The sequence below is a fragment of the Zootoca vivipara genome, chromosome 2 (genome assembly GCF_963506605.1).
Source record: "Zootoca vivipara chromosome 2, rZooViv1.1, whole genome shotgun sequence".
Lineage (NCBI taxonomy): Eukaryota > Metazoa > Chordata > Lepidosauria > Squamata > Lacertidae > Zootoca > Zootoca vivipara.
The window spans coordinates 56949208-56976768 of record NC_083277.1 but is presented as its reverse complement, the minus strand read 5'-3'; the positions used below and the strand labels follow the sequence as shown (position 1 = coordinate 56976768).

The 27561-nt window shown below is 46.2% G+C and overlaps 1 protein-coding gene across 1 annotated transcript; it reads right to left on the bottom strand.

Moving 5' to 3' along the window:
• SLC34A1 (solute carrier family 34 member 1) lies at positions 1–27561 on the bottom strand. Its single transcript, XM_060271035.1, has 12 exons — positions 27528–27561; positions 18342–18536; positions 9761–9889; positions 6552–6695; positions 5259–5370; positions 4588–4783; positions 3808–3903; positions 2511–2613; positions 2217–2384; positions 1926–2042; positions 1261–1385; positions 1–554 (listed from the first exon to the last, which is right to left on the bottom strand). Exons 1-12 carry the CDS (start codon positions 27559–27561, stop codon positions 15–17), a joined length of 1959 nt encoding a protein of 652 aa, XP_060127018.1. The 3' UTR covers positions 1–14.

Sequence of the window (27561 nt, the reverse complement as noted above, 5' to 3'; positions counted from 1 at the left end):
TGTTCCAACACAGGTTACAGGTGGGTAGCATTTTGCAGTGGTGGTAAATTTAGTTGGGGAGATGGCCTTGGTGGTAGTGACAATTCCTTTAAGGAGGTGACTGAGAGACCGGCTTTAATCTGAGGAGATAAATCACTCTGTTCCTCTTGGCTGCTAGAGCGACGACTACCACAACACAGTGTGGCCCTAGTGATCAGCTCATCCATGGGTTGCAAGGAGTGCATCCAGTACGGCAGGAAGTCCCAGCTCTGGAGCCACCGGGGCAGTTGGCCGGGACTTCGTGACTGCATGACGTTGACAAAGGCCACAAAAGCCAGGAGGCACAGGAAAGGGGCTGCCACACCCACCATGACCTGCCATCCTGCCATGGAGAGTCCAAAAACCAACAACGGCAACAGCAGGAAGCAGATGAGTAGGTAGAAGATGGCAAACCAGCGGTATTTGGCCGTCTGCTCACCTAGTGCTCTGGCCATCCGAATGGGCAGGCGGGTGCAAGGCACGGGATACCACAATAAGATTCCAGAGATGTTGAAGAAGAAATGGCAAAGAGCAATCTGAGGAGGTGAAAACAGAAACATAGCAACCATCTTGGAGGCAAGACTGAGAAATGATGGCATGCGAGGCTGAAGCAGGTGGGGCATGTAAAGAAGATAATCCCGCTTTCCCCATGGGCTACTTCATGTTTTAAGAGCCAGTGTGGTGCTGCGGCCAGAGGGCTGGATTGACATCTTAGAGACAAGAGTGGAAATTCACATTCAACCATGAAGGTTGATCTTGGGTCAGCCACAGTCTCTCAGTCTAACTGACTTCACAAGGTTGTTGTGAGGGTAAATGGGGTGGGGGAGAACTACATATGCCACCCTGAGCTCCTTGGAAGAAAGGTGGGATATAAATGTAATAAATAATAACCCTGGGCCTTTCAAGATCAATGCGGTAATGACAAACTGTGTTTGTTTGTTGTTTGTTTGTTTGTTTGTTTGCTTGCTTGCTTGCTTGCTTCTCTATACTGCCTTTGTCCCAAACAGAGGTTCATTGCATTTGCAATAGGCAGAAATGCATAAAAGACCAGATGGGTGTTGCTGAAATCAGCCCTATTTGACCTGGGATGCACAAACTGTGCAAGGTGGATTCTGTTTGGCAGCAGTTGTGTATATAATGCACATGTGTGTGTGTGTATGCATAACACACAAACACACACCCTTTGGCATAGAAGGTATGCTCTTCTAAAGTAATTCCAAGTAGGAGAGGGTATCTGCTCACCTGGAAGGCACTGGCCATCTTGTCTCCTGGACTTGCCAGGGCAGCTAGGATAGCTGTGGTGGTTGTTCCGATGTTGGAACCAAGGGTGAGTGGATAAGCACGTTCCAAGCTAATCAGCCCGAGGCCTGTCCCACAGAAGAAGAGGAAGAAGAAGAAGAAGAAGAAGAAGAAGAAGAAGAAGAAGAAGAAGAAGAAGAAGAAGAAGAAGAAGAAGAAGAAGAAGAAGAAGAAGAAGAAAGAGAGACAACCATCAGGAAAACAGCACTCTCTTTCCTCTCAACAGTCACTCAAGATAACAGGCAATGGGGAACATTCCTTTTTAAAGACCTGGCATTTATGCCACTGAAAGAGAGCGCCTCCAGACATATTCTACTATTACTCATGACATCTTCTTCCTGAGGGATTCCAGAGCTAGCTACGGTATGCTTCACAGCCACCATCACTTACTGTTTAGCTGAAGTTACAGCAACATCTTGGTCTTTCTAAATGCTTATATTGGGTTAGTGGTATTCAAGAATCCCAAGACCCATTTCCTCATATGAGGCCGAGTGGGAGAGATGGGATTTATAGGCTTTATTGTCAGTCTGGCCATTTTAGTTTCCTTTGGTGTAAACACACACATCCCTTCTATCCTGCCCATGGAACCAGAGTAAATGCTGACTTACCGATAAGTGGTGTGATTGCTGAAGTGAAGACTGAGCTGCTCTGTACAACAAAGGTCATTCCAGCACCAACAAGCATGGCGAAGTAGCCAGAAACCCAGCCAAAAGGAGATGGCAGATCTGCCCAGGAACAAGGAGGAAAGACAGAGATCCACAGATAGCTTCAGCCATGAGAACCCAGTTACTGTAGTGAACTTCTGGAGTCTCCACTAGAATCCACACCCTTTGGCTCACTGCTGGGTATCCGCTGAGGGAGCCAGGAGTTCTTTCTGGGCCTGGTTTCAGCCAGCCTACCTGTGTTGATGACCTTCTGGATTGCTTTGGCCACATGGCCTTTGAGCACAGAGTTGAGGATCTTGACCAGCATGATCAGGCAGGTGCACAGCATAATCAGTGAGGCAGCCAGCAGCAGGAGACCCACAGCCAAGTCTGGCAGAGAAGTGTCCACAAATAGGTGATGGCCTAGGTGAAGGAGCAAGGTGCAGAGAGTGCATTAGGACCAATCCAATTCCTCTTGCCCTAAGTAATGATTTTAGGTACAGCTGCCATTTCTAACAGGGTCCTGCTAACAGGGTGGGCAGTTCTTACATTTCTCTTTCACAGCCCTGCTGAGGTTCCCAGCACTGTCCAGGCTGCATAGGGTACGGGAGCTGCAGTTCAGGAACCTTCCTCTAGTGCTCAAGGAAGAAATCTGTAGAAAAAGGGACGGAGGCATCAGCCACATACAGGAGCTTTGTGGACCTAGGGAAAGAGTCCTCCAGGCTGAGACAGAAAGGGCCTTGTTGTTCTATAGTTAATATTTGGTGTCTCTGTTTAGCCATTTTAGTTAGCCATTCTAAATTACTTCCTTTGTGCATTCCAACTTATTTCAAGCAAGCAAAAGAATACTAAAATCTTAATTCCAACACCAATCATCCTTCCTTTGTCAGGTTTCCACCACAGTACTTGCCTTATTTCAAAGAGTCTGTAGATAACCCATTGGTAAAACCTCTAAATGCTGTCAACCAATTAATCCTTAAAATGGCACTTAATCGTTCATGGCTCTTAATGGATAACAATGCATAATGCTCATTTTAATGCATTGTCTCCCATGTCTGTCCATAATGATTCTGTGTGCTTGCATTAACATCCCACGTAAGTCCAGTCATTTTGGATAAGCACTGTGACCGTAGTCCTTCGGTTGAGACAGGCATGTCCAAAGTCCGTTTCGGGGGCCTAATCTGGCCTGCCGCTAGTCAGTTAATCCGGCCCCTGAGGCAGTTTATTTCCTGGGCTAAAATCCTAAAAAAAGCCTCCACAACTTCAATCTTAAAAAAAGCTCAACAACTTCAATCTTAAAAAACAAGCTCAGCAACTTTGGTCAGCCCTCATGGCCCTTCACTTCATCAAATCTGGCCCTCTTTGAAAAAAGTTTGGACACCACTGGCTTAAGACAACATGACAAGTCAAACCATGGCTCGTTTCCTGGGGACGGTAGCAGCAGGAGCAGGGCAGAAGTGAAGCTCCTGTGATTTCAGCACTGTGAACCAGCACATTAAACCATGGCTTAATTTTAACAGTGGTTTAATGGGATCTGCAAACCGGGTCAATGTCACCTCTCACACCCCAACATTCCTGCTTTGTTGTCTCCAAAAAGCACAATTGTGCCCAAGGATCTGTGCAACCTTGCTTTCCAACCCTGCACAGAAATGGATATTGTTCACACTCCGTTCTCCAAAATGCCCAAAGGTGTCCCATTGATCAATTTCTGGACTGTGCAGTTAAATGCTGAGTCGCTGACTTAAAAGTCTTCTGCCAGGACCATCAGCACATTCTGATACTCAGCCCCTACTGCTTCTCCCCCTCCCATTGCAACACCACGGCCACACACACCCTGAACTCTCACCTGTGGAGCTGATGCTTCACACCACACCTTGATCAAACTCTTGTTTTTCCAACTCTCATCACCTGTGGCAATGCCTGTGATCACCGACTTATCCAGCTGTGGGAACAGGGGGAAAGATAATGGAAATGCTGTCAGGGATGGGAGACAGAGAGCCCAAAGTTTCCCATAAAAGGAAGAGAAGGAGAAGCAGACCCCTGGCATAGAGTGGCTGGAAACTTATGTTCTCTTTAGAAATCCTGGACAAACAGACTAACAATTTTGATATTGGCTTGAAGCTATGGAATTGAGCTGGGTTCTTAAGGAACTGACTGCAACATCTGCCTGGGCTTTCCCCTACCAAGGCTGTCCCCATCACAATCTCTTGCACCATAAGAGAATAACATTTCTCCCATTGCATGAGTTGTGACATGAAGTGAGTAAAGCAGGACTTGCTTGGCTCCCCATTTCCCCCTCAACTATTGGCTACCAAATCCCTTTTCCTACTTTGCTTTACTGCACCTGGGACATTGACCCAGCCAAATTGACCCAGCCATTGAGCAGCCAAATAATTATCTTTCAATAGCCCCACAATTTATTGAAGGTATGAACTTCACTGAGACCAACAGATCTAGTCCTTCGATATAGACAAAGGCTAGGCTCCTGACACTCACCACCTAGAGAGAGAACTGGAAGGTAGAATGGAGGATAAGGACATGGCCAGGGTCCCAAGCATGGGGAGGTGGCTATTTCCCTTGTGACAGAGCCCAAAGAGACCACACATGACTTGCCAACAACACACACCTGGATAATAAGGCTAGTGAAGGGCTTTGTGATTACTTTCAGAAGCTCTGGAGCGTCCTGTCCACTGGGGAAGTTGAGAGTTGTCACAGTCACCCTGGTGAGGAAGTGCAGATAGCCAGTGGCCACTTCGAGAGGAAGCAAAACCAGCACTGACAACCAGTTGAAGCAGTCGTGTAAGGTGGCCCCTGCAAAGGCTCTGAAAGATAGTAGAGAAGCCATCATTGATGTGAACTGTAGCAGTGTGGGGGTGAGAATGATGGGGATGGTCTCAACTGGGCAATGGTCCAAATATCAGATACTTCATGTTACCATTGTGTTGCCAAACGATTTCCCTCTGCATGGCCAAATCTCTCTCCAATCCACCCATCCACTCCATCTCTTTGTCTGTCTACTCGGCCTACCCAGTGAGTCGAAGGTACCGTTACTCCCTTGTTAAGATGGTCTTGTTCCTCACTGCTCCAGTCGGTTCCTATGGGCCTCAGGAGCTTCAGTCACCCTAAAGTTTCCAAGCACCTCTGATTCCCTCCTAATCCCTGCTCTTCACCCATCTCTGTCAACTGCACTACAACTGGCTTTCTCTCTAAAATACCCCATAGATGCAGCCCACACCAATCTCCACTTTTCAACAGCCCCACTGGTTGCTCCAGTCGCATGCCCACCTCAACACTCACCTCTTAAATACATCTCTGTCACCGGCCTGCATCAGTGCCACAAAGGTGTTGGTGACTGAAGAGCCAATGTTGGAACCCATGATGATGGGGATGGCGGAATGTACCTCCAGCACTAGGAAGGAAAGGGCAAGGGCAGTGCCTTCTGGGTACTCTGACTCCGTACCCCATCTGGGGCACCAGAAACAGAGTGAGGTTTCAAGCAAACAACCTCTCTTTGGTGCCCCAACCTGTGCTGTCTTCTTCTCCCTTCCTCCTCAGCCCTGCACACATCCCCTGTGTTGCAAAATATGAGTCAGCAATATCAAAAGCAACACGATGGCCAGAAAGAATTACAATGTGAAAATCTTTATGGAATGATTCAAAACATCAAAACTAACCATCTTTTTTCGAATAGATGTAATATACATGAGAATGAAAAATACTCTGGAACAGTGCTCATGCGATTAGCACTGTTCCAGAGTATTTTTCATTTGCATGTATATTATATCTATTCGAAAAAAAGATTGGTTAATGAAGAAATTACATATCTTTCTACTTACGAGTGTTGAACTAATTGGCTGATGAAGAATTCAACGAAACAGGAGTTGTTATCCGGAAACACTGTTCAGCAAAGTTCAGAGTTGGACATCAGAATTGGACATTTCCTTCACAGCTTGTTCTCCGCCGGGTAAAGACTGGCACCGTGATTCATTTAAGGACTTTCAGAGATTTCAGTTTGTTAGTTTTGATGTTCTGAATCATTCCATAAAGTTTTTCACATTGTAATTGTTTCTGGCCATCGTGTTGCTTTTGATACAGAGGTACCTCGGGTTACAAACGCTTCAGGTTACAAACTCCGCTAACTCAGAAATAGTACCTTGGGTTAAGAACTTTGCTTCAGGATGAGAACAGAAATCGTGCTCTGGCGGCGCGGTGGCAGCAGGAGGCCCCATTAGCTAAAGTGGTGCTTCAGGTTAAGAACAGTTTCAGGTTAAGAACGGACCTCCGGAACGAATTAAGTTCTTAACCAGAGGTACCACTGTATTACTGACTGCACACATCCCCAGCAGGCACTCAGATTTCATCCGTCTCCCACTCCCAGCCAAATTCAAAGATACCTTGTGATAATAGCAAAGTATGCAAATGCTGCCAAGGCAAATTGATGGCTACAGTGATGCCAGTAGACATACAAGAATCAAATGAGGGAACGGAGTAGCGGGGGGCATGCAACCTAATTTGTCCTGCACCCACATGAAGCCACACCTCCAGAAACATCCCCTCCCTTCTACGTTGATGTTTGCCAGAATGACTCACGCCCCGAGGAGACCATGCTGACGATGATGGAGGTGGAGGTGCTGGAGCTCTGAACCAGGACGGTGACCAGGACTCCCACCACAAGCCCTGCCACTGGGTTAGAGAGGATGGCGTTGTCGTTGATAATGTCCCCGGCTACTTTACCTATGGGGCAGAAGACAGAAGTCTGTGTGTGAGTGCTTGGCAAGACCCAAATGTTTCCACATTTGCTCACAAATTGGGTAAGGGATTTCTAGCAGCAACAAGCTGGCTGGAATTGAAATCCTTAAGCAAGCCCCTCCTCCCTGGCATTCTTCCACTCCCAACTTTAGCTGCTTTTCACTAAGGAAGGAAACATGTAAGGGGAAGGCTGTTCATGCACCTCTAGATTGACCATGAATGGGAACCTTTTGCAGACCAAGGGCCACATTCCCTTGTGGGGGACCTTCCAGAGGCCACACGCCAATGATTGGTGGGGCCAGAGGCCAAAGTGGATAGAGCACTGGATATGACTCTTAACTTTGTACAGCAGGCTACATAGCAGCCATGCAAAAGTCAGAGCTTTCTGCCTGCACCACACATCTTTCTCCATTCTCCACCCTGGAAAGCAGTGTCCTACCAACTTCAGTCTGCCCCTCAGCCAGCCGCCCCCACCTGCCTGCCTTCTTGATACATCCACCCAGGGGGTGCCCTTGGCTGTCAGCTTCCTCATTTGTCCCAGTGTTGCTCTTGCATAATTCAGCAGGGAGGAGGAGGAGGGGGCAAAAGTAAAATTAGTTGGCTCTACCAGTCATTGGCTTAGGCTCCACCTACCGTTGCCACCCAGCCCTCCACCCTACGAATCCACATGGGGGCCCCTCCCTGCAACTGAATGGGATACAAATGTAACCTGATTCAAAACCAGATTTCTACTCCCCCATGCCCAGCCCTGCCAGCAGCATAGATGGGAAGACAAGCACAAAGAAGACAACTATAGAGAGCCAGTGAAATGAGGTAGTAGAAAGGAGAATATGATGCTATCCAGTAGTATTTGGTAGCAGGTCCCTGATATAGAAGGAAACCTATGTGACTTTATTAGAAGGCCAAGCAAGATAACCCTTTTCAAGGAACAGAGGCCCTCTCCTGTGAAAGGCAAATTGATCAAGAACAAGGGATAACAGGACCCAAAAATCAGGAAGAAGTAGAGCAGGCATCCCCAAACTTGGCCCTCCAGATGTTTTGGGACTACAATTCCCATCATCCCTGACAACTGGTCCTGTTACCGGTAGCTAGGGATGATGGGAGTTGTAGTCCCAGAACATCTGGAGGGCCAAGTTTGGGGATGCCTGAAGTAGAGATATGGGAGGCACAAACAGGAGCTGTGCAGAGAACAAAAGCCATGCTTGGTCACTGGAGGCGTCTTGCAATATGTTTCGGGGGGGTCTGAGCCTCTAGCATTCTGCTGCGAGCACATTTTGAAATATCACTAACTCCATAACAATGAAATGTGCTATAATGCAATACAGAAGGTCTAAAACCATTTTAGGATTCAGGTGTCTCCCCAAAAAATTACTATCACTTGGTAAGACAGGCAAATTTATGTCAGTGCATTGGAAGAAGCAAAGATCACCAATGTCAAAGCAATGATTATTCAACATTCATTGGACTGGTCATGTTGTTTGGATGCTTGATTATCATCTTCCAAAGCAGCTACTCTATTCCCAACTTAAGAACGGAAAGTGTAATGCCGGTGGACAACAAAAGAGGTTTAAAGACGCTCTCGAGGCAAATCTTAAAAAATGTAGTATAAACACCAACAACTGGGAAACACTGACCCACGAGTGCTCCAATTGGAGAATAGCCTCTACCAAAGGTATCGTGGGCTTTGAAGAAGCACTTACTCAGACTGAAAGGGAGAAACCAGCTAAGAGGAAGGCACATTTGGCAAACTCTCACCATGATCAACTCCTGCCTGAAAACCTATGTCCCCACTGTGGAAGGATGTACAGATCCAGAATTGGCCTCCCAGTCACCTATGGCTACACTGTTAAGACCATATTCATGGAAGACAATCTTACTCGGAACAAAATTTAAAAATTCCTTCCAGCAGCACCTTAGAGACCAACTAAGTTTTTCATTGGTATGAGCTTTCATGTGCATGCACACTTCTTCAGATACACATAATCTTACTCGGCTACGAGTGATCGCCAAAGAAGAAGAGAATGCAATACAAGGATAATGAATCTCAGGGCTCATGAGATATTGCACTGTCCCCGTTATATGCTGAACTGAGAACACAAAGTGGTATGACAATAGATTTCAGGACTGAGATGTGGAGTTGACTGTTAGAAAAGCGCCCTGGGGTGCCCCTGCAATCCCTAAACTCCAAGTGTCCTCCGGTATGCGCAGCTCTGGAAAAGGCATTCCCCTTCTTCTCCAGTACACTTCAGCAACATACATCAACTGATATATGCACACTAATCTTCTGGCGTAAAACAGCAAGGAGAACGAGACATTGTAGAGCTAATCTACGTATTTACACACTACAGACCAACAAAAGAATCATTGTATCCTTTCTCTCCAGCTCTGAGAGAACAGACAGAACAAAAGCAAAAGCAAAAGCAAAAGTACAGTGTAACAGTACACATAGCAGAGGAGACAAGACTGTCTTCCGTTCCCACACTCTTCCCAGACAGGCATGTGAATTACACCAATCACATCTGCAGCATCGGGAGCATGAAATACTAACATTGACAAGTAGGGCCTACAAAGCAAGACAGAATTTTCCTCGAGCCACTTATAAAATGTAGCAGCTGTAGCTACCACAATTTAAATGCAGCTTGCAAAGCAGGAGGACAAAGCAAACCAGAAATGCTTCCTATTTGGATGAGTCATTTTCTAGTTGCGCTAGAAAACTAAATAAATGTTCGAAATAAAATGGCTTATTTTTGAAAAAGATTCTGAGGATTCTGGACTCCCCATCAGGAAAAGCACATCTGGATGAAGTGTCCAGAAATGGCAGTCTTTAGCCATGGGAGCAATGAGAAAGCAGTTCTCCCTGTCCATGCTGTTGACACCAGGCTCTTTTGCAATAGCCTGGATTCAGCAGGACCTACTCCAGTCCCAGAGAAAGGCAGGAAGTGGAAGCAATAAGACCAAAGGGAAGGGGATCAAGCAGCTTCATTCCCATGGACTCTAGTATAGAGAAAGGAAGGGAGGAAGGGGAGGCAGGCATACATTGCGACCCTCACCTCCTGCCAACTGGAAAGCAGAGCTCAGCAGATCAAGGGAGCACACAAACAGGTACAAAAAGCCAAACATCAGAGGCACCTTGAGAATGGAGATGAGGATGGATTTGAACCTTGCCCATCTTCCAAGTGCTGAAATGAAACAATAGACATTAGGTTAGAGATTATCTTGGTCAATTGAAGTCCCCTGCAATTCCCTTCTTTCCCCACACTTAGGGCTTCTCCACACTTCCTCTTGTCCAGCTGCTTTCGCCTGGGGGGAAACCACTCTTTAGCACTCCATCAGAGCAAAGGGCAATTCAGGTATTCCCCAGATTGCCATATGTTCTGATATATTGCTAAAGAGTGAATTTTTTCTTGGAAAGGAGAAGAGCACAGGAAACCTGCTCGGACACATGCTTTCTAGGCACAAGATAAACAGAAGTGTGGATGAGTCCTGAGCTTCCACTGAGGATTGTCATTTGCTCCGATTCACTGGTAAAATGTGAGTTTTCCCAGGGAAAGTGTCAGGGGGGGGGGAAAGAAAAGCCAAACATGTGGACATGGAGATTTAAATTCCGGACCTGAGCCATGCCACAACAGGAAGTCTGGATGAGCCCTGAATCTCTGCAGGGGGATTTTTTTTTCAGTCCCTGTAACTAGAATACAAAAAAATAACAAGGAAAGGTACAAAGCAAAAGCACAAAATGACCACCAGGTCAGCTTGTGCCCCAATCTGCACTAAGAGGGAGGTGGAGGAGAGGCATCATTTAGTCAGACTGGCATTCCAGTTCTAAAAACAAACCCATTTCATTTCAAATCCAGTGTGGGTTGCTTAGTAACAGTAAAGAACCTGCCAATCATCTTTCTATTAATGCCGAGTGCTTCGCAGCAGGGAAATGGACAGAAGTGGGAACTGCAATCCTTCAGGCACCCACGCAGCTAGCATGGGCAATTGAGAACAATGCAAAGGAAGTGCGCCCTAACACAACACGAGCGCCTTAACTCTGACCAAAGGGCAGTGTGAGAGAGATGGGGTCGGCATAGGTTTGAGCTGGTCTGCACAATCCTATGCCTCAGCTGTTTCTCTCAAGGGAGACTTCTCTGTGGGAAATGTTCTCTCTCAATATTTATCAGCTGGAAACAGATTGTGTGTCGTTGTCGCTGTTACACAGCCTTGATGTCTCACATCAAGTCTAACAAGCAGGGAATCATTACTGATTCATGATGAAGTTGCATCTATGGCTTTGCACACAATACCCTTCAGGCATTCTGACCCTGGTTTTGACTTTTACCAATGCTCACGCCTTCTGTTTATTTTGGGTTTAACAGTGACTGTTAGGATATTCGTTAGGCCAGAATTAAGGGTGATGGTGAAAGTCCTTATCAGCTTGATTAAGATAACAGACATAACGGTAGCTAATTGAACTTATTTATTTCCTCAGCTGCATCCTATAATATGCAACCCTATTATACACCAGTTTACTCAGAAGTGTCTCACTGACTTCAGTGGGACATGCTCCAAATTAAGATTGTGTTCTTAAAAGGGATGGATAACTTGTGACCATCCAGATGTTGTTTGACTACAACTCCCATAATCCCTGTTACCATTAGCCATGCTGTTTGGGGCTGATGGGAGTTGAGAGTCCAACAACATTTAGAAGGCCACAGAATCCCATCACTGTCTTAAAAGAAGTAATAGTCAACATTAAAATATTGACTCATTGCACACACTGTGTTATGTAGCAGGTCAGAACGACCCACAGATTTTATAATCTGAAATGAAAGTTCACACACATAAACAGTTGGCAGTTTGGTCATACTGGTTGAGGAAAAAAGCTTAAGACTTAACATACAGTACATGGAGGAACAGTATGTGATTGCGAAAATTTCCCCCACTGCTTTGTTTGTATCTGGGGAGTTTCTCAGATATTCTGTGCTATTTTTTGTTCTTGCACAAGCATAGCTCAGTCTCCCTTCTCCTGATACTAGAAGACAAAAAATCAAGTTGTGTCCACATTTCTAATTATATAGTGATTAAATGCTAAACAGCCAATGAGCTACCAGGCAAACTGCAACAGCAAGATCAAGAACATGCTATTATAAGGGAAGCTGAAGTCTTGGGGGAAAGGAGGGAACTGGGCTAGTTCCTAGAAACAGGGTGGGGAACCTGTGGGTCTTCAAAGGTTACTCCCATCATCCCTGACTATTGACAATGCCAGCTGGGGCTGACGGGAATTGAAATCCAACATCTCGGAGGACCACAAGTTCTCCATCCTTGCCCTAGAATCATGCTTTAAATTGGCCATGTAAGTAATGATAATTTCATCAGCAGCTGTGGATGAAGCTTATGCCAGGTATTCAGCCAGTATCAGCACAGTATGTTGTTGTTGTTGTTGTTGTTTAGTCGTTTAGTCGTGTCTGACTCTTCGTGACCCCATGGACTAGAGCACAGTATACAAAGGCACAAGAAGATACAAAATGGGAGGGGGGGACACTCTTCTATTTATGTTCTTAAACTATTTGATGGCTTTGGGTGAGCTCCAAAGCTCCCAAGGAGATATGTAGCGCACTTCAACAAACCCTGGGCCAGTAGGTCGCCAGAGACTAAAGCTGGGAAGGAGCTAGAAGAGACAGCAAATGCAGGGCTGGGTCAGCAAAGCTGGGCAAGAAGCTGTTGCACCAGGAATTCATAGGCAGAGACTGAGACCCCAGCTGCCCTTCCTTCCAGCATCTTGATCCAGAGCATGTGCTAGTGACTAGTCCTTGTCTCTTCCTCTACCCAAGCCCATGGACTGTCTCGCCAGAGTGGTGCATGCTCTAGTTATTTCCCATTTAGACTACTGCAATGCGCTCTATGTAGGGCTACCTTTGAAGGTGACCCAGAAACTACAACTAATCCAGAATGCGGCAGCTAGACTGGTGACTGGGAGTGGCCGCCGAGATCATATAACACCGGTCCTCAAAGACCTACAGTGGCTCCTAGTACGTTTCCAAGCACAATTCAAAGTGCTGGTGCTGACCTTTAAAGCCCTAAATGGCCTCGGCCCAGTATACCTGAAGGAGCGTCTCCACCCCCATCGTTCTGCCCGGACACTGAGATCCAGTGCCGAGGGCCTTCTGGCGGTTCCCTCACTGCGAGAAGCAAAGCTACAGGTAACCAGGCAGAGAGCCTCCTCGGTAGTGGCACCTGCCCTGTGGAATGCCCTCCCATCAGATGTCAAAGAGATACCTGACATTTAGAAAACATCTGAAGGCAGCCCTGTTTGGGGAAGTTTTTAATGTGTGACATTTTTATGTATTTTAATCTTTGTTGGAAGCCACCCAGAGTGGCTGTAGAAACCCAGCTGGATGGGCGGGGTACAAATAATATATTATTATTATTATTATTATTATTATTATTATTATTATTATTATTATTATTAGCAAGGCCTTGAGCTTCCAAATAAGCCCTGCAGCTCTGGGCCTATCATTGTTTCTGCTCCTGGAACTGATGGTAGAGGGGCCAGAAATCAAGGATGGGTGAGTCACTGGTCCCTCGGTGTTACAACTTTCTAGGGGAAGGGGCTTATTTGGGGTGGTAGTCTTAGCCTGTTCCTTGGAGAAGATTAACCCCCTGTGAACACAGTTGTATCATGGGGCTATGGTTTATGGCAGACATCCCCAAACTTCGACCCTCCAGATGTTTTGGACTACAATTCCCATCTTCCCCGACCACTGGTCCTTTTAGCTAGGGATCATGGGAGTTGTAGGCCAAAACATCTGGAGGGTCACAGTTTGGGGATGTCTGGTTTATGGTCACCCTAATCCTGCAGAACCTGGTATAGAGTGGCTGGGGCAACCCAGCCAGATGGGTGGCTTACAAATAATAAAATTATTATTATTACTACAGGATACAGTTTTGCCCAAATAGCATAGCATGCCTAGCTCATCAGAAGTGGTCACTGCCCTCTTGCCCAAGGGTAGGGGTGGGGAACCTGAGGCCCCCCTGATATTGGGAACCCCCCATCTGCCCCAGCCAGCATGACCCGTAGTCAGGGAATAGGGGAGCTGTAGTCCAACTGCCTCTGGAGGGCCACGGGTTCCCTGTGTCTGCCCATGGATGTGGCTCTCCCCCTGGCCCAAGGCCTCAGCTCCAGAACAGAACCTGTTTACAGCACCCTCCTCCTGCGCTGCTGGTCCGCACGTTAGTTCCCATGTAAGGAGCCACCAGGGAAGGCTCCTTTGCGGTCTTCTCCTTGTCCTCTCCTCACAAAGGCCCCCGGCAGACATGGCAGGAAGTGCCGCTTCCATGTCGCATGACAGGTGGGCCCTCTCTCTGACAGGAAGATGCGGCACAGTCTCCATAGCAACTTGCCACGCCTCCCTCCCATTGCACCTTGCCCTGGTACCACTGAGTTGATGGCTGCAGTTCGTTCTGCTGATGCGTAAATGGGATGGGCCTCCTCTTTGAAGCTTTGTCTGTTAAGGGCAGGGGCCCTGTGGTCAGGATGAACACACAGAATACAAGATGCAACACATTTACTGAAAAAGGATGTAAACAAGACTTCTTTTTTTCTGCCTGTTGTTTGAAACTCAAAGCATAATGGTAACTATCACACTTGGGCTCTTGAGTACTGTTGAGGCATTGCTTTTCTGCACTTCACTAGAAGGGAAATTAAAAGGGAGGTGCGCACAAGCACTTATTACAGCACTCGATATTACTCATCGGTGCCGTATCTTATGGCCAAGAGACCTTATAATGTTTACTTACAGCTAATTCCCGTTCAGCAGAGATTGCCACTACTGTTAATTAAAAGTTTCCTGCTTGTACCGTAGAGTCAGCCCGTTTTATTGCTTCCTGATAAGCTTGGGTGTGGATTAGCAACAAATACATTATTTACTGCCCCTTGAATAGTTCCTCTTAATTGCCTCAATATCAGTTTCTGTACCTGGGGAGTAGTGAGCGAGGCTTTGATTACTGATTTCTCCATTATTTCTTTAAAGAAATAGCACTATTTCATCACAGAAAATTTAAATTTAAAAAGGTATTGATAATTTAAGCCTTCTTCCTACCCTCCACCTCAGGAATGTAGGGTAGTATTGGGGCAATTAAGATAAGCAAGCAAAAACAAACAAACAACGGATATTCATTGCTGAGAGCTTTACAGGGTACCTGGAATTAATAATTCATGCTGAGTCTGTCAACAGGAAGTGCTCAGTTAAAGGTCTCCCTGAAAAGCCCTAGACAGGCTGATGCTTAAAAACAACAACAACAACAACAACAACAACAACAACAACAACAACAACAACAACAAATCAAGTGAGAAACACTAGGATGCAATGAGCTGACAATTTCACCATCTGGATGCTTCATAAAAACTGAGTGACTGGACAGCAATGCTGGAGAAAGCTAGTGTGGAAGCAACCAAACCAGTAATCTCCTGCAAAACAGCGGTAGTGCAGACCGGGGATGGAGAGACCTATGGCCCTGCAGGTATTATAGGACTCCAGTTCTCATCAGTCAGCATGGCCACCGGTCAGGGATGATGGGTGTTGTAGTCCAAAGTATGGGAAAGGACACAACTTATCTATCCCTACAGTACAAGGTGTGTCGTCTTCTTCTTCTTCATTGTTGTCTTCTTCATGTCCAAGTTTTATATTCCACCATGGCACCTGAGGGGATGTACATGGCACCCAAGGTTTCTCCCAGGCAGCCACATCTCTAGGTACTAACCAGACCTAGATCTGCTTAGCATCAGCAAAGTGGTGACCTTAAGTGATGCAGGTTCTGTGTGAAACATCTGCCTGAGACTCTTTGAAAGCTATTGCCGGTAAGAGTAGAGTCCACTGGAATTCAAATGGTGGGTCAGGACCCACTAGTACAATATGGATCACAACAGGAGCAATAGCACCATGCAAATTCTTGTTTGGGTTAAAAGTGGGTCCTGGATCTGAAAAGTTGAAGATATCTGGAATACTAAGCTAAATAGAGAAACAGTCTGATCTGATATAAGGAAGATTCCCATATTCCTATATTCTGGCCAGGCAGTGAAGACTATAAGTGAAAGGTCATGGAGTCGCAAGGAAGAATGTAGCTGTGGCTTATCTGGAGGGGTTCACAAAGTTCCCTTTGTGAATGCACAAGTGTCCTGCAGCTTACCCTGAAAGCAAATGTTTGCAACAGGTCAAACTTTTTGTGAACATCTAGTGAATTTCTGGTGTCTTGAGCAGGGCAAGGGAGCTGCAGCAGTAGCTCACAGGATCAAAGCACATGGAACTCATTCCCCTTCAATCCTGAACACAAACATTTATGCAGGGACCTTCAGTTTTTGCCAGCACCCTTACTTGAACGTACACAACAGCCCTCATTCCCTTTTCACAGACTTCTTAAACATTGTGGGTTTGGAAACAATGGACTTTGCAAAGGCAGCTGGGCTTGTAAGATGGGTTCACTTACACTGCATACGTGCAGCAAAAAGAATGCCTTTGAACATTTGTAGCAAAAGGAATAATTAAAATTCAATCAATGACAAAATAGCTAGGCATTGCCGTAGGGAAGCCATGCTGGTGATTGTCTATAATGCATGTTCTACATTAGTACTCTCATGCTGGATTCCCATTGTGGAGGAGGACGCAGCATCTAAAGCACTTTTAAGGTTATGGAATGGCAGAGGCATGGGCGGAAGGAGTTGTTGCCAATGATGTTATAGGCAGCATTCAAAAGGAACCCATGTTATTTGTGCAACAGCTACAAATACTTTACATACAGCAGTGCCATTAGCCTACAGTAGGGTTGCCATATGTCCTCTTTTGGGGGGGCCAACATGCCCATCTGGGCGGATTTTTACATTTTAAAGAAAATGTCCAGGTTTGGGAGGGTATTTGGGGGTTGGGGGGGGCATGTGCATGCTCGGGAAGGCACTGTGCCCTGTAAGTCAAAGTGCCACAGTGGAGCGAGGCCATCGCAGCAAAGATCAACTCGGAGCTGGGGTCCTGTCTCTGCTCAGGCTGGCAGCTGTTTGGGCCTGGCTTGGGTGGCTCTGCACTCCATGGCCGCTGCCAGCCCGAGCCAGGCAAAGAGGTGTGTGGGTGCGGCAGCAGCCCTGTGCACCTCTTTCCCCGGCTTGGGCTGGCAGCAGCTCTTTTTTGCAACCCTAGCCTACAGAGACTGTAGCTCTGGGGGCGGGGGACCCCTATGCAAAACAATTCTGCTTGAATCTCAGTATAACGTCATATCACACTGCAGCAATACTAGCTTGAAGGAAGAGATCTGGATCCCACCCAACAAATCAAAATACATTTGTTGAATAACTAAACATTGTTTGATGAGGCCCTTAATTTATCCCTAGGAAAACAAACCTCTCCCTTCCACCTCATCTTCACTACCACCTTCTGGATTTAGAGAGGTTCCACATGATGGAATTTGATAGCTACCCTTCAGCTAGTTCAGAAGTTAACATGGTGACCTCTGGATATTGCTGGACTTCAGTTCCCATCACCTCTGATGGCTGTGGCTGATGAGAGCTTAAGTCCAACAATATCTGGAGGCTACTATGTTTGCTACCCCTGATCTAGTTGATACCTTCTTGGAAAGATACATGGAGAAGTTGTGGCTTTCGCAATCCTGACTTTGCATCTCAGTGCCCTTTGGCAACTTGGCTAGCTCTCCTCTTCTGTACTAATTCTCAGATGTGTGTGCCCTGCTGGAGCATGCCCTCCAGGTAGATAAAAGGGCAGTATCTGCCTATGTGAACTCACCCAGGTTATGAAATATTGCAGATACTCACAGGGCCTTAGTAATGGTGGCATCACAGTTGCAGAATACACTGCCTGGGGAGGTCTGCCATGCTTCCTCTTAATTTCTACCCCCTTTATGTTACGGTATCTTCTTTGGTTTTAATGTTAACAGGATGTAGCATTATACAAAATACATTTTGTATTTGTCTTCTTTATTTTTAATCTGAGTTTCACTCCTTGTAAACTGCTTTGGAAAAGAAAAGGTTGTTTTTAAAATTGGGCATAAATATTTAAAACAAGGGTGGGGAACCCTTAGCCCTCCAGCTGGTGTTGTACTCTGAATACCAATAGCCTCAGCCAAGATGAACCGCCCTGAGACCTCCAGCTATATGGCGGTATCTAAATTCAATAAATAAAATAAAATAAACAAATAAGATTGCCAACAATCATGGGTGATGCGAGATCATAGAATCATAGAATCATAGAGTTGGAAGAGACCACAAGGGCCATCCAGTCCAACCCCCTGCCAAGCAGGAAACACCATCAAAGCATTCCTGACAGATGGCTGTCAAGCCTCTGCTTAAAGACCTCCAAAGAAGGAGACTCCACCACACTCCTTGGCAGCAAATTCCACTGCCGAACAGCTCTTACTGTCAGGAAGTTCTTCCTAATGTTGAGGTGGAATTTTCTTTCTTGTAGTTTGAATCCGTTGCTCCGTGTCCGCTTCTCTTGTTTTGGGGTTTTTAAAATTATTTTTGCAAATATAGGGAGTTGTAGTTTGACAACATCTGGAGGACCCCATGTTCCCTACTTGCAATAATAAATAAACAGACTGAATAATGGAGGGAGCTTATGTTTAGCAGGGTCCTGTGGGTATTTCCCTTACCTGGTTTCTGCCCTTCGTCCAAGCCTGCGTGGGGGCTCTTCCATGGCTTGGAGGAATGAGTGTCCAGCTCATACTTCTCCATGGTTTCATACAACTTCCCAGGAGAACCTGGGCAAAGGTACTCATGGTCCAGATGGCTCACCGTACTGACTGTGGGGAACAGATATGCTCTAGGGTCAGGGATCCTCTGTAGAGCTATGGAGAAAGATGTGGATTAATAACTTGTGTCCCAGGTCAGGATACCCTGTTGTGAGTAAAGCAGTTCACAGAGAAACTAGTAGCATCTCTGGAGACTATCCTTGGAACTAAGAAATCCTGCTGCACCATCCCATGATAGGCCAGCATCCCCCCCCCAAAGGCCATCTTCAGTGCCACATTTAAGCGCCCCAATACCGCCCCTGGAAACTGTAATACCCAAAGTAACAGACTATCCTAGTGTCCTCCAGATTTTGTTGGATTGTAACTCTCCCCTGACCACTGGCCATGTTGACTGGGGTGGCTGGGAGCTGGAGTCTAATAAATATCTGGAGGACACAAGGTTGTGGAAGTACCATATTTATCCTCTCCCACAGGTGAGCTGCTGTCGTCCTTGCACCTGCTGTGGCTTCTGCATGGAGTCCTTTTGTTTTAGCCATGTAGACTAGACACAGCTCTATTTGAGAGCTAACTGTCCAGAAAACAAGCAAATCCCCAGTACTTCCAGAAGTGAGAGGGAAGACAAGAAGAAGGCAGAGTGAATAAGAGAAGAGACAGAAGTTCTGGTCAAGCTCATCAAGTGTGCTGTATGATGAGCAGTCAGGTGCAGGAGTAGGCACCCGTGCTAAGTACCTTGGGGGCTGGGGCAGTAGGAATACGGTGGCGCCCGCAAGACCCTTCCTCCTCCTGTAGGTCGGCGGCATTGGACTGGACTCTCTCTTCCATAAGGTAACATCATTGCCTGCCAACCTGAAGAGACATAGGTCATAAACAAGGGTCTTGCTTGCAAGTAAGTGCCAGCTGCTTCACCCACATGCAGCAAGAAGGCATGGCTCTTGATCCAATATATATATTCTCCCCCAGGGGCACAGAATACTCTTGCAATCATTTGCTTCAGGCTAGTTCCATATTACTTTCAAGGCTTAAAAACTTGGTCTAACAGAAGAGAGTCCCTATCTGAGGTTTCAGCAGTTTGAGAGAGAAACCACACTATCCAGGTGGGTTCAGCCTGCTATGGATACAACTAGTGAAGTCCTGCCTGGCATTGTGCTGGTCATCCTATGAGACATTCTGGGTTTCAGTGTATCGGAGGGCCAAGGGCCTGCTTTAGAGTGGCTTGGATTCAGCTGCCAAATCCATGCCTGGTGAAGGTGCCCTTCTTGATTGGCTGGTTGTCCCAGGTTGCCTCAGCCTTGGTCCCTTAGTGCTTCCCTAGACTCTTGTCCCTACTTCCCCCTTACCTGCTTCAGGTAGGCCACCCAGCACTCAAGGTCACACCCTACATCCACTCTTCCCGCGAAGGCAAAGTGGCTGGTGAAACACAAGGTGTCCTTTATACACGGGATAGGAGCAAAGTCTAAAGAATCTTGTGCTGCCCCTCAGAACCATCCTGCACTCCCCTCCTCCTCCTCAGAAATTCCTTTAGTTAATTGCTAACTTCTGCATCAGCCTGCGTTGTGGAACAAGACAACTTGTGCTGTGTTTCAGAGACACGGATACAAGCAGACTCTAGGGCTGCCCTAGATGCTAGCCTGCTCCTGGCCCCATCATGGACACACAATGATGGCAGACCTCCCATGCTGGGATCTCAAAGTGACATTCAGTCACAGCTTCTCAAGGAAAATCACACCATCCCTTTACAGTATATAGGAAAATCTTCCCAGGGCAAGTAGCACTAGTAGCTTCATATTCAGTTGGGATCTAGAAACCAACACCAGCATTTCAATTATATTTCAGATGAAAAAAAAATGGAGCTTCAGAAATATATAATCATAAATAGGAACAGCTGATTTAGCATACAAGGTGGCTTACAACATACAAAATATCAAAATTTTCACAACCAACTTGAACTCATTCCACATAAATTATGAGCAAAATCTAAAATAAAGACACAAAGAATTAATATCAATAACAGCAACAACCCCCCCCCAATAATCTCCCCCAGCTGGAGTCAGTCAGGGCCCCACTCTCCCAAGGCAGGTGGGGGAAAGCCTGCAAGGCAGGGAGGAGGTCTTCCGGGACTCAGTCAAGAAAGCATTCTTCTGCCATAATGAAAAAAGGTGTACAGTAGTTTCCTATCACACAGCTTTGAAGACTCATAAAGGAGATTATTTTGGATCAGAAATAGGAAATTGGATAGTACAGAAATTCTAATGTCTCATTCTATGGTAAATCAAACAAGCTGTGGATGTGTTCAGCTAAGAAAGAGTGAGAGTTGGCTAAGAAAATACAATTCAAGGATATTTCTCACCATAGCCAATATGGTACATTTTTCCCCCTATGTTTTTTATCATGGCTGGGATTCCACTTTGGAATGAAGCTCCACTGTCTTTAAGCGGTGTGGTAGGGAACTACAGAATTGTTCATCATTGCAGTGCTGTGATCCAAGTTACTGTTGGTTCAAAGAGAAAAATGATATACTGTAGAAAGGAAAATTCCCTGGATGCCAAGATCCAGGTTTGGGGTAAGTATTCATTAGTGAGAGAACCCCAGCAGAGATTTAAAATCACAAAATATGCATAAAAGTAAAGTTCCTTCCAAAGCTTTCCTCTCCCCCAGCATAGAAAAATACCACACATGAGGTATTAAAACAAGGGTTAATGTAGAAGCCTTAAAGGTAAAGGTAAAGGTGCCCCTGACCGTTAGGTCCAGTCACGGACAACTCTGGGGTTGTGTGCTTATCTCGCTCCATAGGCCGAGGGAGCCGGCGTTTGTCCGCAGACAGCTTCCGGGTCATGTGGCCAGCATGACTAAGCCTTCTGGCGAACCAGAGCAGCGCACAGAAATGCCATTTACCTTCCCGCCGGAGCAGTACCTATTTATCTACTTGCACTTTGACATGCTTTCGAACTGCTAAGTGGGCAGGAGCTGGGACCAAAAAACGGGAGCTCATGCCATTGCGGGGATTCGAACCACTGACCTTCCGATCGGCAAGCTCAGTGGTTTAGACCACAGCGCCACCCGCATCCCTCCGTAGAAGCCTTACAAAAGGTTTAAATCAAGGGTTGACTAACAAACTCTCCAAAAGTCAGATTCATGTGCTTCAGAATAGCTTGCACAGGCAGTAAAACTTAGTGGTTACAAAGTAGTGAAAGTTCCTTCATTATTTGTATAGGAACTTAAGAATGGCCTGTGAGAGCCATGCAACTAAGCAAGAACAACAAACTTAGCCTCTCTACATGCTGAGCTTCTCAGGTAGACTGAAGGGGAACAGTAGGCTTGATAACCTTCCTCCCAAGATGAGGGGGAGTGACTTAGCTAAGCCTGGCAGGACAGCTTACTCTATGGTGTTAACCCCTACATGCATTAATTAGACTAAAGCATGTTGGTTCCATGAGGCTGGTTATCCCACAGTTACCTTACCCACTGAAGTACTCTCTAGCACATCTCAGCCTAGAGAAGACAGGAAAAGAATATCATAACCACAAGGAACTCTGTTTGGATCAGGAACTGACAATCTTATTACCCCCCCTACACCATTACAAAGTGTGGTAGAGTTATTAAATTTTGGGACCGTCCCCACCACCACACACACACAAGAAATCCTGAACATAACAGGGCAACAACTCAAGGAAACCCTAGAGCTAGCATTACTAAATTTGTTCATGGGAGAAAATCTGGAATGACAAAATAAGAATTTAATTGGATATTTACTTGTAGTGGCAAGAGCTATTATTACCAGGTTCTGGAAGGATCTAAAGGACTTTAGCTTGGCTAGGTGGTGTAACGAGGTCTGGGAAATTGCCCTTATTGAGAAACTTACACAAAAGTTATGCTGCTGACTGGTTGAGATTTATTGCTTTTACAAATAGAACTGAATATAACAGAACAGTCCAAAAAGTATTTTCAGATCTGTGGGTTGCATAGTAACAACTGTTCTTTCTTTGTAAAGATTCTTTCTTGGACTGGAGTTTCATTTATATTTTCTACACAAAACTATGTGAGAGTTTTGTTGTATTTTTGTATTGCTTTCGGGGGGGGAGGATAAAAAAGAGAGGAATTGTCTGCTTGGCATCATATTTGCTAGCAAACTCTGGCTGAACCTGCATGCAAACCATACATTTAATGCATCTTTTCTCACCCCCCCCCCAAAAAAATACCAGTAATCCTGGTAGAATTGCAGTTTATCTCTGACTGAGCTATAGTTCACCAGGATATTTGGGTGGGTGGGTGTTTGGGAATGTGCTTTAAAAGTATGGTGTTTATGCAACCAATATGATCTGCTGCTCCTAGGAAGATTGTCATTGTACTGTAATTAGGCTGAGTTACTACCTGTTTTTATTGGTTTACTTATTGGAGCTTTTCTTTTCACATAAAAGCTTCCAAGCCCAACAAGTTGCTACCCTACACTCAATGAAGGAAGGACATGGTAGGTCTCAATGACAATTCTGACACAGCCTCAATCTCATGGTGTTATTAAGTTTAGCTGAACTGCACATAGACCTCATTCCCAGCATCAGTCAGTACCCAGCCTGGGAACAATATGCCCTGTAGCATCCATCAGACTGATCATCCACAATAATACCGAAGATACAAAAACTAGGTGCTGCACATAAAATGAAAATAAAACACAGAGCCTTTTATTGGGGCTTCATAAATGGGCCATTTGGTATACAGGAACCAGGGCTGGGGAACTGGCCTTGCTATCAGCCCTCTGAACTCTCCCCAGGCCACCACCTCTCTTCTGAGGTCACACCCCTCGCTGACCTTGCATTGCACCCTGAGTGTTTTTGCCTGACAGGAATATGTTCTTGGACTCCTGACTGCACCTCTTGCTTGACTGAATGTGTTCAGAAACTATCCTATTGGACAAATATAAAATTTACAATTGTTGCTCTGCCCACTTCTGCATCTGGTCCTTCTATGACTGGCATGTGCCCCCCAGAAGGTTTTTGCCCAGAAGGAAATCTGGCCCTCGGGCTAAAAAAAGACACACACACCCCTGCTATGGATCATCTACTGGGTCAGAAAGAAATGGCGGCCCAGACTGGACAGAAAAGGTTACCGTAGTACAGCCTAGCTAGCACCTATCTGACCAACCATTTAAGGCAGGCACCCTGATACCATCAAAATGTGTCATAAACATCCTTGAAGACCTTGCATTAAAGCAATGGTGTCAGTGAAAGAAAATAATGGTAGGATGATGGTGATCGTGTGTGTTTATATATGGAAATGAGAGAGGGCGGGATGTTCACTAAGGGTCTTATGTGTTTTGTGTAGCATTGCAAGTATAGATTGGTTGAATGTGCATGGACATGGGAACAGCTATGAAATTCCCAAGCCAAAATTCTGTTTACAAAAGAGCTGAAAGTCACAAGACTGTAATAGATGGACTATTATAGTAAAGGCAGAATCATATTTATACTAACCCCTTGCCTATGGGAGTGGAAAGAATAAAGCGGAACATTCCAGACTAATCCTAGCTGGGAACTTGCCCAGGTAACCAATGTATCAAGGTGGCAGGTAACACCTGCCTGCAGCCCTTGAAAGCTAAACCAATATAGGGTGGGGAAGGATGTTTATCTTTTAATCTCTGGGCCACGCAAAATTAGTTTGTGCTGATAGGAGTAACACTTGCCTTGTTTGCACAGCACAGGCTTTCCTGAACAACAAGTACAAGGGCTGCGACATCAGTTCCACCTCACTGGGCAAGGAGAAGAGAGACGTCATCTATCCACAAGGCAAAGGCAACAGTAATCCATTTCCTAACCTTCCGGTTTCCTGGCTGCCTATATCTGTGAAAGTTTTCAGACATAAGCGAGGCCACCATATAAGACAGGGATGGGGGATATGTATCCTTCAGATGTTGTTGGTCTGTAGCTCCCATAATCCCAGCCACTGGCCATGTTGGCTGGGACTGATGGAAGCTGCAGTCTTTCAGCATCTGGAGTGCCACATGTTCTCTGTCACTGCTTTAAGAACTTTAGGGTGGAGGTCAGGAACAGGTAGCCTCAGGAGGAGTGCTAATTTTGCAGGTGAGTGCTGACAGGCAGCCCAGTAGGGACCAAGTACACTACCGAGGTTCTGGGAATTCTGTAGTGCAACCAATCCCTGCCCAAACTGGGGCTTGCTGTGGGTGATAATCAGCTAAGCCCCACAGTGAAATGTATCGCTAGCCTTCATTTGTTGTTGTTGTTGTTGTTTAGTCGTTTAGTCATGTCCGACTCTTCGTGACCCCATGGACCACAGCACGCCAGGCACTCCTGTCTTGCACTGCCTCCCGCAGTTTGGTCAAACTCATGTTCGTAGCTTCGAGAACACTGTCCAACCATCTCGTCCTCTGTCGTCCCCTTCTCCTAGTGCCCTCAATCTTTCCCAACATCAGGGTCTTTTCCAAGGATTCTTCTCTTCTCATGAGGTGGCCAAAGTATTGGAGCCTCAGCTTCACGATCTGTCCTTCCAGGGAGCACTCAGGGCTGATTTCCTCATGGTTTGATTTTAATCTGCCAGCCCTGCTACCTTTGCCTGTGTGGTTTGAAATCAAACCAGGAATATAAGTGGCCCCACCTACCTGCCAAAGTGGCCTCTGGATCCACCCTCCTGTCCAGATTCTGTCCCTCGCCTGCTTTTAAAGTAGGGATGCTGCCATTGTCACATGAATGGGGCAGCAGTCAACCAACAAGCTTGACCTAAGTAGGGTGCAATGGAGGAGGCAGCTCCTGCACTTTCAAGAGTTGTGTAGAAGAGGGAATTTCGGCAGGTGTAGCCTACAGAAGTTTCTGTCCTTGCTATTGAAATCCCCCCTGCTACACAGTTGTTGAAAGCGCAGGAGCCCTCTGCTCTTTTGCATTTGGCCACCTGAATGCTATGTGATACCCTGGTGGGTCTGAACTGGCAACGACTAAGCAGGAAAGAGATCCTGACGTAGTGATGGACAGCTCAATGAAAGCACCAACTTCACATGAGGCAATGGTGGTCGTGGGCCGGGGTGGGCGTGGGGAGACTGATTCAGTGCTGGGGCTTGTTTATCTCGTACTGGGTCAAAAAGCATCCTTTCCCGCCACCCAGGATGCAAATGGATATCACAGAGCTAGGAAAGGTGCAGAAAGGGACAGCTAAATGATGGGCATTGGAGCGCTGTCCCTCTCCCATAATCTAATTAGATATGTTGATTGGCAGTCGATGTTGTCATTGTTTCCTCATCACTTGTGTCCTTCCCTTCTTTAATAGATTCAGAAAAGGCAAAAGAAGGTGCTTCTTCACACAATGCATAATTAATTCATGAAATCCACGGCCTCAGTTGGACTCTGGGATCCCATAAGTTTCCATCCTCATTCATTTCTATATGAAGTCAGTGGGAGTGATCATAAGGGGATTGGAGGCGCACTGGCATCCATGTGCAGGTGACGCCCAACTCTGCTGCTCCTTGTCACCTGAAGCAGGTGAGGCTGTGCAAGTGCTGAACCAGTTTTCTATACAGAGTAATGAGCTAAATAAGGGTCAATAAACCAAGACTGAATCCTGATAAGATAGTGCTTTGTGGGTTGGTGGTTCCTGTGTCTAGGAACTGAGTAGATGGCCTGTTCTAGATGGGACTGCATTCCTCTTGAAGGAGCAGGTTTGTAGCTGGGAGTGCTCCTTGATCCAGCATGGTCAACTGAGGCCTAAGTGGCATCAGCAACATGGAACACCAATTTCCAGCTACAGGCAGCTACATCAGTTCCTGGACCAGGTAGCTTAATCACAGTAATTCATGCTTTGGTAACCTCCTGGTTAGATTACTATAATGTATTCTACATGGGGCTACCCTTGAAGATATGGCAATTTCCGCTGGCTTAAGTGGCTTTAAAGGGTCTTGGACAAACCAATGGAGAATAGGTTTTAACCATGATGGTTAAATGGAACTTCCCTGTCCAGAGGGATCAAAAGAAGAGAGGAGGAGGAGTCAGCTCCACATCTGCTTGTGGATTTCCTGGAGGCAATTGATGGGCTTCTGCGAGAAACAGGATACTGAACTAGACAGGCTGTTGGTCTGATCCAGCAGAGCTCTTTCTGTGATATCCAGCCTCTTTCTTCTCCACACTCTCAACCCTCTTTTATTTACTCACTGTATTTTCCCAGGCTCGGTAAATTCTTAGATCCCAGGACTGGTTTGGGGTTGTGGTTTTTAGAGCCTTCTATCTGACTAAACTAGATGTTTCACTGGACTTCAGCTCTCATTCTCCTTGACCAGTAACCAGGTTGGCTGGTGTGAGGTGAGCTGGAGTCTGAGCACATCTGGAGTCACCACATTGGCTACCCCTGATATAGAGTATGAGTCTCTGCTGTAGTGTAGATGTTTTGCCCAATGAATGGAGAACCAGCATATTACTCCCGAGTCCTCAAAAGCACTCGGGAATGCCCAGAAATGTAGTAGGGTGAAGCCTTTTCTGACAAGGTGGTGAATGGCGAGAATGAAAAGCTTCACCTAATTAAGTTTTGCATACTTGGCTGCTGTTACAGCACAGATGGGGGGGGCAGTTAAAAAATGGGCTGGTGGCAACTCTTAACCGCAGGAGGGATCTTTTGTATCTTCTAATCCAACAGCATCATTGTGTACATTTGTATTAGAACTGCCAACTCTTGAAATTAAAATAAATAAATCTCTGAGCCCTGGGTAGGATTTGGATACTGCTTTCTGGCATGTTGGGAAGAGGTGGCGCTGTGGGTTAAACCACAGAGTCTAGGGCTTGCTGATCAGAAGGTCGGCGGTTCGAATCCCTGCAACGGGGTGAGCTCCTGTTGCTTGGTTCCAGCTCCTGCCCACCTAGCAGTTTGAAAGCACATCAAAGTGCAAGTAGATAAAAAGGGACCGCTCCGGCGGGAAGGTAAACGGCGTTTCCGTGCGCTACTCTGGTTCGCCAGAAGCAGCTTTGTCATGCTGGCCACATGACCTGGAAGCTGTCTGCGGACAAACGCCGGCTCCCTCGGCCTATATAGAGCGAGATGAGCACCGCAACCCCAGAGTCGGACACGACAGGACCTGATGGTCAGGGGCCCCTTTACCTTTACCTTCTGGCATGTCCAGGGTGGTGTAGCTCACCAT

Bases quoted from the DNA above. Each gene is read 5' to 3' on its own strand.
- SLC34A1 (XM_060271035.1), bottom strand. From the start codon at position 27,561: ATGGTGAGCTACACCACCCTGGACATGCCAGAAG. The intron at 3,904-4,587 runs GTGTGTGTTGTT...CTGTTCCCACAG, and splicing joins TCACTAGCCTTATTATCCAG to CTGGATAAGTCGGTGATCAC. The intron at 2,043-2,216 runs GTAGGCTGGCTG...GTTCCTGGGCAG, and splicing joins CCAGAAGGTCATCAACACAG to ATCTGCCATCTCCTTTTGGC.